Source organism: Alligator sinensis, unplaced genomic scaffold (genome assembly GCF_000455745.1).
Source record: "Alligator sinensis unplaced genomic scaffold, ASM45574v1 scaffold802_2, whole genome shotgun sequence".
Taxonomy (NCBI): domain Eukaryota; kingdom Metazoa; phylum Chordata; order Crocodylia; family Alligatoridae; genus Alligator; species Alligator sinensis.
In genome coordinates, this window is record NW_005843022.1 from 362,028 (window position 1) to 378,113 (window position 16,086).

The window sequence follows — 16,086 nt, forward strand, 5'->3', positions numbered from 1 at the left end:
CCCCGCTGGGTTCAGCCTGAGCCCCGCGGCCGCCGGGGTCCCTGAGGACATGATCCGTGGCCAGGCCCCTTCTTGAAGCTGGCTGAGCTGCCACGGCCGCGGGCTCGGCCGCCAGGGGACCTGCTCCCGGGCTGTCGAAATAAAATCTCCAAGGGAGGCCCCCGCTGGCGTGACTTTTGGTTGTTTTGTTTAATATTTGTGCACTTCAAATGAACAAAGCGCCTGCCCAAGGCTGAACCGTTAGAGGACGAATCTCTCTTTCATATCCTTCACGGTTGACTATCTGGCCCCTGCCACCTTTGTGAGTAAGTTGCGATCAGCTAAAAAGAAGCGAATTGGAAAAGTGGGAAACAACATAGGGATGAGAGTGGGCAGAGTATCTGAAAGTGTTTTTTTAACTATATTTGCACTTGATGTTCGTCATCGAGCGTGCAATGTCCTTGGAATGACCATTCGTTTAAAGTCAATGGACTATTTCCTTTTGCTAAATGAAGTGGTGTGGCCTGTAGTCTTCCCACTTAGGTTGTCTAGTACACTTGGTGAATGATTTCTAAACTACTCATTTAAAGTTTTATAATCCAAAGAGATTTTTAAGTGCTTTCTTAAAAACCCCAGGGCATGATCTTCCCGGTGTTATTACGCCTGGTAATAAGATGAAGTTAGCTGTCCACTAATTGGTGTGGTGTTACAGATTGCTTAGTTTATTCTGTGATGCTGGGATCCTTTACTTACCAACCTGTTTCCAGTTGCAAATGCAGTGAAACTGAACCTTAGAAATGAATTGCCTCTGATGCAAAGGAGTGCTGAATAAATTTGCTGATAACACTGAATGGCGCGAAGTCCCAAGAAGCAAAGGAGGTGAATAATTAAACCTAATCATCTAGCCACACTTATCTCCTATTGATTGGGGTGCCCATAGCAGATTGTCAGCTGTTCTGCTTGTCCATACAAGTAGCAGAAGTTTTCAATCCATACTTCACACAAATCGTCTTATATTATTTCACTTGCCAGAAAAGTATTGATCATAGGGTCTAAAGTATGGCCTCATTCTAAACTATATGGCCACGTCCATGTGAGTGTGGACATGTGGTGTGTGGCGCCACAGACCCTGTACTGCTACCTTGCAGTGAGGGATTTTTTTGACCCCGGGAGAAGAAAAACCCATGCTACAAAAAAGCAGAGCAGTGTGCATGGTAGCAGTGTGCAGCTCACATTGTTGTGGCAGTGTGCACGGCCCAAAACTGGAGCCTAGCCAGTCAGAACTGTACTCTAGCTGCTGGCCAGGCTCCCATTGCAGAAGTGCCATGGCTGCAGCTCCCTGGGGCTGCTGGGGTCAGTACAGTTGCTGGCACCAGCCTCCCCCCTACCCCACCCAGGGTAACCTGCTGCGCACCAGGGCGCATGTGGCACGGATGGCACAAGGTGCGGCTACTGCTTGTCCCTGGGGAAACAAACATCCATACTCATCGGGACGTGGCTTATTTGTCTAACTGTAATGAAAACAACCATTTTATGATATACTTGTTTTTTAAATATTTTTCAGTATTTTTTAACTTGAAAAATACAGGTAATTATCAGTGTTTCCCACTTTTTGAAAACCTCCTCAGTCTTCACAGATATGAGCCAAAACATTAAGATGTGAAAATTTACAATTTTGGAAATGTTTTTCTTTCCAGGCTTTGAAATATACAAACCGGAGTTATGCGTCCCAGCGAACTTTAAATGTAAGTAGTGTACTCCATTTATGTGTACTGGATAAGTGTATAACTTGCTTTACTGCGTTGTTCAAAGCCAGTCCTAGCTTGTTGTAACAAGTATCAGCTCTCTACATGTTGCTAAGAGCATAAATTCATTGTTGTGGTGGTTCTCAACCTTTTTAGTCTCAAGGTGTGAAGAAATCTTCCTCTGTCTATCCCTGGATTGGGACATTTTGGGTTGAGGGAGAATGTAACACCCACGTACACTGTGCTCAAGTGTTTCTGGATTTATTTTGCTGTCTGTCTTGTTTGTGCTGTATAGCTTGCTTCCTTTGGGACTGGAGAGGACCCCCTCCTTTCCCCTCCTTATTGTGTCCAGACCCTTTGTCTTAAGTTTCCCTCCAAGAAACCTGTGGAACCAGTTCGGTGACTTTGGTCACTTCACTGGGGGTACTGGGGAAATGATTCAGTGGCGACACGTAGGGTGTACATGGGGGTGCATGTGCACCCCCTGAGAGTGCTGGTACACCCTGTCAGACAGCGTTCCTGGGCAAGGGGGGCAGGTGAGAGTGTTGGTGGCCCCCCGAGAGTGCCAGCCAGGGAGTGCGCCAGGAGGAGCGGTCCCCCCACAGCCAATCATGCTGACTTGGAAGTGCCATCGGCATGCCGCTCTGCCAGCTGCAAGATGGCAGGATCAGCTGTGGGGGGACCCCCTCCCCCCTCAGCCTGCGGGATCAGTCATGGGGGGGTGGGAATTGGCTGCAGAAGGACCCCCCCAACTCTCTGACTGTCCAGTCGGGTGGGCACCAGTCGCCCATGAAATAATTGTTCTGCATCAGCAGGGTTCAAATAATGCCTGGTTCTGTTTGCCCACCTAACAGTGCATGGGACCCTTGAAAGGATCTCAAGGTGCCCCAAAATGCCATGGTACCCTGGTTGAGAACCAGCACTTAGCATTTTCCATCTCTGTTGTCTGTTTAGCAACTCCCTTTAGCTGCATGCTAATTGTAAATTCTGACTTTGTAACTCACTTTACATCTTTCAGCTGTGCCAGAAACAGCAAAGGGGAAGCGGATATCAAAGTGCTATCTTCATTTGAAAATGATTGTATTTAGTCAGTTTCAGGACTGCTAACTCATGATTCAGTAAATGCTATAAAATGGCTTACAGCTAAAACTAAAGCATGTAGGTAATGTATACCAGTAGACATGCAAAAACAGTCCATTGCAACCAGGTTCTGGTGAAAACATTTTGACATTCTTAATATTTTGTTACTTCAGAGTTCAGCGGGTAGTGGAAAACAAGTTAACAATTATTTGCTTAAACATTTCATGTTGCAGTAGTGCATAGAGGTTATTACCGCTTTGTAGTTCACTGTATTGCACATTTTCACAAACATGAACAACAGGTATTGCTCCAAAGAACCTTCAGTTTAAAAGACAAGGTATAATCTTGGAGAAATGACAATGACTTTTACATTTTATTCCTTTCCATTAGGAAGTGGTGATAGCAAGTGCTGTAAGGACACCTATTGGATCTTTCCAGGGATCTCTCTCATCATTGCCAGCCACTAAACTTGGTTCTGTTGCAATCAAAGGAGCAATTGAAAGAGCAAGTACGTGCAAATATTTGCTTGCAGAAGTTACACATGACCAGATGAACAGTACTAGTTTGTATCTTGTTTTGTAAAACATGTTCCTTAAAAAAGAGGGGAGCATTGCTTTTTTTTTTGCATAGCTTTTACTTTTAGCTAAGCATGTGAAAAGTATGTAAAGCCTGATAGGTTAGTGTCTGTCTTTTATTTTCAGTGTTGCTTTTAAGAATGGAATGTTGGTTGGTGGCTTATGTGAAATAAGATGTTACTCCAGTTCCTACGAGATGGATGTCCACACCACAAAATGTGATAGTCTGTGTGGCAGTTACAGATTGACCAGCCATGAAAACTGAATCGCCCTACTGGACTGGGGATTCAGTGACTGGCAGGTCACTAAAACCAGCCCAGATCTTGGCTTTACTATTCTTATTCTCTGAGAGAGGTCATTCTGGGAGAGGACTTTGGAAAGAGCCATCATTAGAGCATATTTCAGGTACAAAATGGTGTGGAAACCCATCTTGATATGGTTCTTTCCACTCTTGTTTAGCCTTGCTATGATGGATCTCATGCATTTTATTTATATTTTGGACTGTAAACCTAGAGTGTTTCTCCTGTCCCTTACAAAATCCGTGACGGGTTTATTTCATAGGCATCCCTGCAGAGGAAGTGAAAGAAGTGTACATGGGTAATGTCCTGCAGGCTGGACAGGGGCAAGCTCCAGCAAGGCAAGCTGTATTGGGTGCAGGTATTAATTCTCTCCTTTGTTTCTGGACTTGCTGCATAAAAATAATGAAAATGTAAGAAGCTAGTTACATTTAAGTACAGATTGTAACAGACTTCGTTTTTCTTTAGTTATTAAAATTCTGTGAAAACTGTTGCTAATAGTGACAAACAACCACTTCTGGTTGTTGGTATGTAATGGCTGCTAAAGGCTACAAAGAAATGTAAGCTACAGAGAAATATTAGAATAATATATGTGTTTATCTTATGTAATTGTATACTTACTTGCTTCAGGTTTACCAATCTCAACTCCTACTACAACTATCAATAAAGTTTGTGCTTCAGGAATGAAATCAATCATGATGGCAGCACAGAGCCTAATGTGTGGGAATCAGGTATGTGACTTTTAGAACCATTTAAGTAGAAATATGACTGCTTTTTGAGTTGTGGAGATGTTGAAATCATGACTCCTGAGAGAGACCAAACTAATGTTATAATATTGCCCTGGTAATTATACTCCAGTTTGGGTTTGTGCTAATACCACTTAGCAAGTTTTTATCAGACTATACAACCTAAATTTGTAAACATATAAATATGACTTTGTTTAGGTACCCCCACATTTATAAACTGTATATTTACAACTTGTCTTGCATATATCTTTAGAGCTGAGCACAAAATTTTCTGGCAGTTTTGAAAACTAAAGGCAATGTTTTATTTTGGGTTGAACCAAAATATACTTTTCTAAAAACATCAGTTACAGCCATTTGGCTTGCTAACACTGCATAGCTGTTTTCAGTTAATGTCTTCATTTCTGTTCCATAAAAATATAAGTAATTGGTTTGTTTTTGCAGAGGTGGGGAGGGGCAGTCATTGGAAATATGATTGTCTTCATTGAGCTCTTTGTTGACAACTTGTGTGGTAGAATTCGCTATAAAACAACTTATTGTGCAATTTTTATTTGTTTGAGCAGGATGTAATGGTGGCTGGTGGCATGGAGAGCATGTCTAATGTTCCCTATGCAATGATCAGAGGAACTACACCTTATGGAGGAGTAAAGTTGGAAGACTTGATTGTGAAAGATGGGCTGACTGATGTTTACAACAGCATCCATATGGTAAGTTTTGTTGTTCAAGACCTGAAAACTTTTTATTTAATTGAGTGTCAACCCTGAGCCCACCATGCAGCTAAAAAGTTTAGCTGCAATGGTTTAATTGTTAGAGTAGGCATACCTGGGAATGAAAGACAGAACAGGTTCTAGGGAGAAGAGTTCTTCTCTTTACAGAATCCTTATTGCAACTGATGTGCAGAACTTTGGTAGAGCATCTGGATGCAGATCAAGTGTCAGCTGTTTGTCTAACTGTTTAAAGTTTTTTTTTTTTTTTCTTGCGAATCTGGCACATGGGTAGACAGGAGCTGAAGCTCTAGACTTACTCCATAGAATGCAGAATCAGTCACTAATGGGTCACTTCAGTTGTTGCAGAGTGACTGGTAAAGTAGCTCAACTTCTCTGAGGTTGTTGTGGTCCACCTGTTTCTCTTCTTCAGTATGTATATGAGGTTCCAAGACAAGATTGGACTGAGATTTGAGAAAATTGGCATGTTTGTTTATCTGACCTTCACAAAAGCTCATAGCTTTATGACAGACAAGGTTCCTTGGGTGAATTTGATATCTTTTATTAGATCAACCCAAATAGTTGGAGAAAAGTTATTAAGCAAGCTTTCGGGTTCAAAAACCATTCGTCAGGCTAAGGAAGTTTCAGCAGTTGGTGTGTGCTCTTCCTGGATGGAATGACAAGTAAAGAAGCCAGGGGCTGGGCTGGGGAGTCAGTTGCCAGGCAGATTATAACGTGTCAAAAATCCAATGTCTGTATTTAGTCCATGATCTCTAGTATCCAGGAGGTTGATGAAATGGAGCTCATAGGCTCGTCTCATACAACACTACCCAGAGACGAGCCTATGAGCTCCATTTCATCAACCTCCTGGCTACCAGAGATCATTTTTTGATACATTATAATCTGCCTGGCAACTGACTCCCCAGCCCAGCCCCTGGCTTCTTTACTTTTCATTCCATCCAGGAAGAGCACACACCAACTGCTGAAACTTCCTTAGCCTGACGAATGGTTTTTGAACCTGAAAGCTTGCTTAATAACTTTTCTCCAACTATTTGGGTTGGTCTAATAAAAGATATCAAATTCACCCAAGGAACCTTGTCTGCCTATGTCCTTAGACCAACACGGCTACAACCTAAACCCCTGCATAGCTTTATGATGAATTCAGAAAAGACTGAAATGTGGCAGATGTGCGTAGTAAAGCATCAGCTGTTCTTCTCATTGCAGCAATATTTTCAGTCTTTTGACTTAATTCTTCAAAATCTTGGGGTGTTATTGGATTACTTTGCTTCGCTTCGTAAACAGCAGCAATTGTCCAAAGAATTATTTATCATTATCTACTGGCCTGAGTATTGACATTTTTACTCTTTGATATTCTTTTCCACAACTTGCTGGCTGGTGTAGCAGCATATGTTCCTTTAGCCTGTACTTAAAACTACCCAGATTTTTCAGCAAATGCAAATCCTGGTTGTCAACATCTGATTTGGGGCATGCAGACAACAACACACAGTTGTGCTCTCTGTTGGCTTCTAATCTGCTTCTGGGATTTTGATTATGACATGCAAAGTCTTGAAGCTTTAGAGATTTTCTGTGCTCCATTTTGGCAGCTGTAGTCTGCTTGAAGTCTTGTTTGGTGACTGGAGGCATGGTAGGGAGCACATATGCTGCAGTTTAGGAATTTATTCGTACTTATGTTCTGTCAGAGTGCAGTGACCTAGATGCTATGAAGCTTTTGAATGTCCTGGGTAGATAGAGGAAGATAAAAATTAACTTGTTTGTACCAGTCCTGTAGTTCATCAAATAGACTGATCTCTACACAGCATTTGTATTTATTTAACTCGCTTTCAACGCAGCACAAATGTAACCCTAATGTTCATGGAGGCTCTAGCAAGGTTAATTTAGTGATCAGTGAGGAGAGGGATCTATCTCTGTGACCCTCAGAATACAGGCAGTCCTCGGACTTATGACGCAATTGGTTCCTGAAAACTGTGTCTTAAGTCGAAATATTGTAACTCGGAACCGATTTTTCCCATAGGAACAAAGTTATATAAATGGGGGGATTGGTTCCTGAACCAAGGCCCAATACCCTATTTTCACCAAAAATAACCCAGAATTTTGTACTTAATCAATTATACATGATTAATATAGCTACATTGATGTATTTTTATTGTAAATAGCAATCATATTGATTTGGAAGGACTTCTTTGAGGTGACTTTGCTGGACTTTTTGAAGGGTTCTTGGCTGGAGTTTTCTCAGGAGTCTTGGCTGCAGGGTTTTCTGAAAGCATCTTCTTTCTTAAAGAAAGTGTCCAAGGAAGTTTGGATAGATGTTCTCCAGGGAGATGGGCGACACAGCGAACTTGTTCGCTGGTGTGGCATTGTGTTGGATCAAGTGTTCTAAAGTCGAAACTGATATCAGAAAGTTAAAACTGGGTGTCAATTTATAAATGTTGTAAGTGTGAAACATTGTAACTCAACATTGTAAGTCAAGGACTGCCTGTAATTGTGATGTGAACTGCTTGGGTCAGGTGATTTGTACAGGGGATGTATTACCCTTCATTTCTGTCATCAGCTCCCTAACCCATGTTTGTAGTGTTTGACATTTGTAACCATCTGGCTGTAACACCTTTGGCTGTTCAGTAACTTACATGAAATGACATTGATTATTTCAGTCAAGTGTACACGGTTGTCAGACTGCTGAGAATCAAGAGCTGACAGACTTGGGATTGAGCTATCCTTTTGACCCAAGTAGGCCCACCAGAATAGGAAGGATACACATTCATGAGACAGTATAGAGGTACCATTCTGTATCTAAATGGAGGGATTAGTCTTCCAAAATGTCAGTCAAAGCCCTTTCATTAACATTAAATTCAGAGATTTTTAACTTCAAAAGGCCTCCTCAAGAACATTGCTCTATGGCTTTAACTATGTAGGTCCAGAGAATTGTCCACCAAATTCTACTGGTGAAGTGACCATTCCAGCAGCAATTGTCATAATAAAACAGTAACTGTCAGAAACTGATATCAATGTTGTAGGTGTCAGGAGATGGGCATGGGGTGGTTAGCTTTAAGAAGGGGCGCATCTAGAATTTTGAAAAGGTGTCGAGGTGCATTATCACATATAAAGCAACACACATTTTTCTCCAGTTAAAAATAAACTAGACGCTTTACTAATGTCCCAGGGACCTAGGGTTGTATCATTCAGTTTAAGATTGAAGCAAAAACAAAGAGAACTTCATTGGAATGAGATAAAAACAGTCTGCTGGGCTGTGAAACAGGAGTTTCATGACCAGGAGCAGCTAACAAACAACAGAATTGCAGAACAAAGGATAGCTTGACTGGTGGAACATCAAGACTATTGAAAAGGAGATAGGGTTATTAACACTTGTGGAATGAAGAGTTTAGAAGAGATCAGGTAGATTACAACGAGCCATGAAGTCAAATGACTCCCTCAACACTGCCTGACTAGAAATGCTGCTGTCACAGCCAGGCAGTTGGTTTTAAACTGTGGGTGGACTGGGAATCAAAGCAGGGTGCAAGTGCACCAGTGCACATCCCCTGAATCCACCCCTGGCTTTAAGCTATGTTTTTGAATGTGACTCTCAAAATGATAAACTGTACGTGAGTGGTTTTCCCCAAGGGTAATTGTGCCGAGAATACTGCCAAGAAGCTTACCATTTCACGTGAGGAGCAAGACACTTATGCCATTAGCTCTTACACAAGGAGCAAAACAGCTTGGGAATCGGGACTACTGGCAAAGGAAATTGTTCCTGTCTCTGTTTCACAAAAAGGTATCAGTGATTTGTTTTCTTAAAGGATGCTTGTTTTTCCAGTGGAGGATACAAACATTGCAGTGCACATCTGCTAATTTCAGGAATAGCTTTCCCCCCCATTAAATCTGCATAGGAACTTTCTGGGAAACTGTATGTTATTTTATAGGATCATAGGAAAGTGTATCTGGAAGGGACCTTGTGAAGTCATCTAGTCCAGTCCCCTGCATAAGGCGGGATCATCCCTGACCTAAACCATCCTAGCCAAGTGTCTATCCAACCTGGTCTTGAAGATTTCTGAGGAGGAGGCTTTCCACATAGCCTGTTCCAGTGCCTGACCACTCTCATAGTCAGAAGTTCCTCCTAATCTCCAACCTAAACTTCCCCTCCTACAGCTCGAGGCCATTGATTTACTTCTGTTTCCTATGGTCACTTTTTTTTTTTCCTTTTCTGCTTTTACTGTGGCACGGGAGTTGTCCATCCTTGTTCTGTCATGTATATGAGTGGTTTATAGGGTGCATGTGCTAACTGACGTGGCATGGTGTTTGTTACTGGGATTTAATGTTAGCTCTTAGGTAGTAGCACTGAAGTAATCAAAAACACTTAAACAAGAATAGTCCGTTCTCTGAAGAGAGCGTTTATTGAGCACAGCAATTTGCAATTTCAAGCATATGACCAAGAAACAACAGAAAACTTTACCTAAAGCCTAAGCTAAGATGCAACCAAATAAGACCCAGCAACAACACACACACTTAACCTAAATCAAGATGCGACAGAAATTTTGCATAAGTTTTATGTAGTCCTGAGGACAGAGGATTTCTGCAGCCAGGCATTCAGAAGTTCTGGGGGAGTCCACTGGTCATCTTAGCTGGTGAGAGCAGTCCCACAGGTTTAATCTTTTCCAGGGCTTTTATGGGTTATTTGCATCCTCCTCTCCCCCTTGGATGGCATGTCTTTCACGTATTCTGTGACTCTCACACTTTCAACATCCAAATTTTCTGTCTCTTGCCCCTTGCAGGTTTTACTTTGAAATGTAAATGTAGCTTCCTGCTGCCCACTTTGAAATGTAGCCCCCTGAAGGGCCCACACTTGTTATGACTGTGCCAGGTTTTTGCCAACAGTATTGCATCATATCCTTTTTATTTTTAATTATTTTTATAGCCAGAAAAGATCTGTGCTCTCCTCTCAGCACCCTGCTGGGAGGATTAATTGATAAAGGTCTCTTACTAGTCCTCTTGCAAGAAAATGAGATGCAAGTATAAACTTGTTTTCACGCGTCTCTCGATAAAATGCAACTTTTTTACTCTAAAGAGAGACATGACTTAAATCATAGTAACATTTAATTTAAATCTGTTTAGGATGCCTAAAATGACTCTAGCATAGAGTAGACATTATAGAACTTACCATTTAGCAGATTTTTGGATATAATCAGGACAAGAACAAGTTTGCCCTGTGTATGTATCTTTCCATGCCAAAAACTGACTGAGCTGGTTTGCACTTGAAATTGGTTTAGTAAATGAAGTCTCAATTTCAGGGAAGCCAGATATAGAAATGAAAGAAGATGAAGAGTACAGGCGTGTTGATTTCAGTAAAGTTCCAAAACTGAAGACTGTTTTTCAAAAAGAAAATGGTAAGTACAGCATAGCAAAAAAACAACTGTTCCTTCTAGAGAGAAAACCGTGTTAGATATTCTCTGCATTTGGGCAATCAGTGAACAATGCAGTCTCCATCTGAAAGTACAGAAAGAATTTAAGCAGACTATGACTTCTGAACTTGGATGTTGGCCAGGGTATTGGGACTAAAACATGCACAATAGCTTTTCATTTAACTTGGGTTTTCTGGTGATTACCAAGTAATATGCTAAAGGAGAGGACAAAATGCATCACATTTTTAATCAAAAGATTTCCATTGGTTCTAATAACTCTACTTGCAGTAGAAGGGTGACCTGCTTTCCTGGCAACAGGAACTCTTGTTATTTCTGTCTTTTGATTGAGTTCTTCTAAAATATCCCAGTAGGAGGATCTCGCTGTTTTTCTGCTGGTCACAGTAGGGTTCAAATGCTCAGAAGAATGTCTAAGCTGTCAAGATCAAGTTATGTTACTTAGTAACACTGTTTTAAGTTTGGAACCACTTTGGTTGATGGATGAAAGGCATATTATTTTTCTCTATGGCACTGTGAAGGTGAAGATAACATAAAGGCAAGCGTCTGAATTTGTTAATCATCATTTATACTTGGCAGCATCCTCCGTGGTATGGAGAATTGGTCAGTAGCCAACAGTGGAGAAATGCAGTTTGTTGCACACTTAGATTTGTTGTTTTTTGTTAGCTGTGATATCCTGAATGGCTCCTGCTTATTAGGGCTGTGCAAAGCTTCGGATCATGATTCGGATTCAGGGATGATTCGAAGGCCAAATACATGAATCTGAATCGAATCACTGGAAGCTTTAGGCTTTCTGAATTGATTCAGAGCTTTCGAATTGATTCGGAAAAGAGTCGGCCATAGGGTATAATGGGGAATCAGTGAAATATCTATAACTTGGTTGTCTTTTGACTGATTAAGATGAAACTTGCAGGGATGGTAGCCTCTGCTGAGGCCACAAAGCGTGCCAAGTTTCAAGGAGATAGGTGCAGGGGTTTGGGGGAAACTGCACCTCAGGTTGCTGACAAGCAAAACTTGTGACATGGGTGACCCTGTGTGTGTTAAGGCGCAGCAGGGTGACAGCTGCAGGCCTGCTAACCCCTGCGGAGGCCATGAAGCCTGCCAGCTGTTAAGGAGATAGGTGAAGGGGCTTCTGGGTTCTGGAGCCCTGCGCCTCTAGCTGCTGACAGGCAAAACTCGTGACATGGGTGGTTGTGCAACTGTGTCTGTCTTGGAGCACATGGGGGGCGGGGAATGACTGCAGGCCTGGCTGCTAGGCAACTCTGTTACCAATCAGTCATGATTCACACAGGTACCAGCTCAATGCACAGTAGCTAGCTACTAGATAATGAGTTAATGAGCAAAGATTAACACCTACAAAACCATAAACTAAGGAGAGGAAAGAATCAATGCAGAGCCGGGAATTGCTTCTGCTCCAAGACAGAAAGCAGAGGCTAGCAGGCCTGCAGCTTTCACTCTGCTGTGCCCTAACACACAGTGTCACCCATGTCATGAGTTTGCTTGTCTGCAGCTTGAGGTGCAGTTCCCCCCAAACCCCTGCACCTATCTCCTTGAAACCTGGCAGGCTTCGTGGCCTCAGCGAGAGCTACCACCCCTGCAGTTTCCACCCCACTGTGGCTTAACACACACGTGACATGAGTTTTGCCTTCACGGCTTTGAGGTGCAGTTTCCCAGAAACCACTGCACCTATCACCTTGAAACTTGGCACATGTCATGCTCTCAGCAGAGGCTACCATCCCTTCAAGGTTCATCCAAATCAGTCAAAATACAGCAAAGTTATAGATATTTCATTGATTCCCCATTATATTCTATGGGTGAATCTCTGAATCGGCTCCAAATCTTCTGAAGTGATTCGGCTGAATCGAATCAGAAAAACGATTTGGATCTCCGAATTGGCCAAATCTGAATCCAAATCAAATAGTTCCCTATTTGCACAGGCCTACTGCTTATGGCTCTGGGATGGGCTGTCATTTTTTTTTCTCCTTGATGCTGCTGTTAGTTTGGGTGATTTGGAACTGCAGGGATGACCTAGAATTGGACATGGAGTTTCCTTATTCATGAAAAGCTAACCTTAGTGGAAAAATTATGAGTTTCCTGTAGAGAGGGACCCGTATCAGGGGTGTGACTAGTAGTAGCTGAATCTCTTTTGCCTCAAAAATATTGTTACACATTATGGAATACCACTTTTAGCACTGATCCTTCTGTTCATGATCTTTCACAAGGTGTATCGGTTTAACTAAAAGGGTGCTTCCAAATCTATTTGAAACCAATGCAAACCTAGACAGTTATGATGAAGCAGCCAATGTGCAATATGTCCCCCTGCCCTCTCTCAACATGTTACAGTTTGTTCCAAACATCTATACTCTAAATCAGTGTACTTGCCCCTCTTTGCAGTCTGGGGGTAAATTGGCACAGTGGTAAGATTACCATTTACCTACATAAGATAAGTAAATTTAAATCAGTTTAAATTTAAATCAATCCACGTGGCGATTTACACTAGATTAACTTTGAGTAAAAACAGTGTAATGTGGGTTGAAGACCTCTGCAGACAATTGCATTGGCAAAAGATAGCTGAGCTGTTGTACTTTTTCCTCTTGTTTGCCTACTGTTCTTGGTGAAATTATTTGTTTACAGGGACGGTCACAGCTGCCAATGCCAGCACGTTGAATGATGGAGCAGCTGCTTTGGTTGTGATGACTACAGATGCAGCCAGGAGACTTAATGTCACACCGCTGGCGCGAATAGTAGGTAGGGATTTTTCTGAATCACACTTCTCAAGTGCAGTACTGAAAAATACCCCTCTAATTTTGCCATGAACCTACAAATCTTGTTTTATTTGGGGAGAGTCATGAAGGCAGTTCATTGGATGGGATGGTGCAGCTACTATAGAACCCAAGTTATATTTTTTAATTCAAGGAGCCAAACACACTTGTAGGAGGGTCTGGTTATGATTAGGAATTCAAGTTTGGGACCAAGTTTGGTGTTTTTGAGGTAAAATGTGAAAAGTTTCACCCTGTTTGTGCAAGGCTATGAACTGTAGATATATCTGTTCTCAAGAGTCATTGTAAGAGTCAAAATCTCTCTTTTCTTCAGTAAGTTAAAATGTACTGGGAATGTGAGCTTTGCCATGACCATTGCTTTTGGGAAGAACAGTAGTGGTTTTCAGTAGTGTTTATGATCTTACAGCTTTTGCAGATGCTGCTGTAGCTCCGATTGACTTCCCAATTGCACCTGCGTATGCTGTTCCTAAGGTAGGAACCAAATTGATCATGGCTGAACAGGAAACTGCAAGCTTGCCTAACTATGGGCCATGCCAGTGACCCACCAGGGATTTTCCTAGTACACCTAATGCTTTTCTCATATGTATCCTTATTGTAGATATCTGGTATGGATGGTAGTGCAAAAGTGGAAAAGATTGTTTATATTGTGATTGCTGTAACCAGGAATTATTCCCATGCAAAATACACATTCAGCTTTCTGGCCTTGTTCCTCAGGGAACACTGGCACCTTTGAAATCTGCTCACTTTTAAAGACAGTAAAAGTAGTTTTGAGCACTGTACTTTACCCTCCTAGGCAATGGAGACCCTGAAGTTACATACCCCAAATAAACTGGAAAAACGTAGAAAAAATGTGTTACAGCATACAAGGCATGTTTGTACTCAGCACTGAAGAAATCTGAGCTAAAATCTCAGTTGGTTAATAATTATTCTAAGTCTGTCAAACAAGAACTTGTTTAATAAACTGAGGTTTTATCTATACAGGAAAGACCTCTTTTATATTACCTAGGGCATGTATGTATATAAACAAGTGTTCTCCCAGGTGGACACTTGTATTCTAATAGGAGTGCTTTTTCAGGTTAGATTTTGCTTGGGGAGGGGCTTGGATAAATCATAATGAAAATGCTCACCCATATCACTGATAGCTAAAATTTTCTGGTGTAGGCAAGACCTTAATTCCTTTTAGGGAAATGCATATTTGTACTTGGGTATAAGATTAGTTCACCTCTGTGGACAAGTTACTGTGACCAGTGTGGGTGGTAACTTTCCAAAAGAAAGTTGAAAGTGGTTATATATACAGGAATTTTTTCTAGGTTCTCAGCGAGGCAGGTCTGAAAAAGGAAGATGTTGAGATGTGGGAAATCAACGAAGCGTTCAGTGTCGTGGTCTTGGCCAATATCAAAATGCTCGGTATTGATCCTCAGAAGGTGAACATACATGGAGGGGCTGTCTCTCTGGGACATCCAATAGGGTATGTAAAGCAATGTGGTGTTTCTGCTGAACTAGGGGCCACAAACACCACCTGTGCCTCAGGGAGTGGAGGTGGGGTATGTGCGCTGCAGGAAGCACTCCACCAAACTGGTCCCAAGTGCTGGCTCAGGGCTGGTCAGAATCTGGTCCCAAGCCATGTGCGCACACTGGAGCCAACACACAGGGCTGCCTGGGGTGGTGCATGCAGTGTGCACCTTGTACCAGTCCCTCCTGCTGTTGCCAATGCTTATAGGTGCCAAGTCTATTCCATGCATTGTGGGTAGCACAAGTTGCAGTGGAGCCAGCACATAGTTCATGGGGTGGTCTCTGTTGAGGGTGCTGTTTGCAGCACAGGGGGCCTCCAGACAGCCTTGTATGCTGGCTCCAGCACAGCCCGATCTGGACCAGCCCTAGACCCAGTGCACAGGATTGGTGTGACACAGGTTGTGTGTGCAGCTCATGCCCCAGACCAACCCAATGTACCATGAGCAGTGTCTGCAGCACTGGGTCTAGTCTACTGCATGCAAAGTCAGTCTAAGACCTGTGGGCTTTGTTTGATAGCTGTAGCTTAACACAACGGTGTAGTGGTGCACTAGCACTGCTCTGTTCCTGTCTCAGAGCAGCTCACAGAATCCTGACTTCCTCCAAGCTAAATGGTCTTTTCTTCTATTCTAGAATGTCTGGCGCAAGAATCGTGGCACACATGGTCCATGCACTGAAGCAAGGACAGCATGGTCTTGCAGGCATTTGCAATGGAGGAGGTGGAGCTTCTGCTATACTGATCCAAAAGCTGTAGATGGCGGTCTGAAATGTTAGGCCTTAAACTTAGTAATAATCAAGTATCTTAAATGGTGGCTGTTACATTTTATTTAAGAATTTGCAGACTACATAAACCTCTGGCAGCTGCAGCTTAAGTATTTCTTCAGAGCAAGTCAGAAATACTGACATCTGTTTTTTATTACTTCAGTCTGAACAAAAATGTGTCTAATTATGGAAAAAAAATACAAACTGTCAGAAGCCAATAAAGGTTGTATCCTTACGCTGATTCAGGACTTTCATGCAAGTGATTTACAGATCATTTTCCTTGGTTATATATTGCTGGTATCAAGTTACTTGCACCTCTTTAACACAGTTTAATTTTGAAGTCAGTAAAAGCTGCTTGAAGCTTTTTCATGAAATTATGATGGTTACTTTCTAACTGTTTTAGTATTGCAGATAGACTCCCACACTGTTTGAAAAGAATTTATCTTGGCCACAGCTGTATACATTTCTCTAGGAAGTAGCTGGAATA

General features: G+C 42.1%; 1 protein-coding gene across 1 annotated transcript in view; it reads left to right on the forward strand.

Annotated features, from left to right (window-relative positions):
• ACAT1 (acetyl-CoA acetyltransferase 1) overlaps nt 1-15,840 on the forward strand; it is a 17,293-nt gene extending 1,453 nt beyond the window's left edge. Inside the window, exons 3-13 of the mRNA XM_025193152.1 lie at nt 1,677-1,724; nt 3,195-3,312; nt 3,941-4,036; nt 4,306-4,406; nt 4,982-5,125; nt 8,759-8,909; nt 10,423-10,518; nt 13,183-13,296; nt 13,735-13,799; nt 14,639-14,796; nt 15,471-15,840. Of these exons, the coding sequence (XP_025048937.1) occupies nt 1,677-1,724; nt 3,195-3,312; nt 3,941-4,036; nt 4,306-4,406; nt 4,982-5,125; nt 8,759-8,909; nt 10,423-10,518; nt 13,183-13,296; nt 13,735-13,799; nt 14,639-14,796; nt 15,471-15,591 (1,212 nt within the window). The 3' untranslated portion in view covers nt 15,592-15,840. The remainder of the gene's footprint in view (nt 1-1,676; nt 1,725-3,194; nt 3,313-3,940; nt 4,037-4,305; nt 4,407-4,981; nt 5,126-8,758; nt 8,910-10,422; nt 10,519-13,182; nt 13,297-13,734; nt 13,800-14,638; nt 14,797-15,470) is intronic.
• Nucleotides 15,841-16,086: the final 246 nt, after the last annotated feature.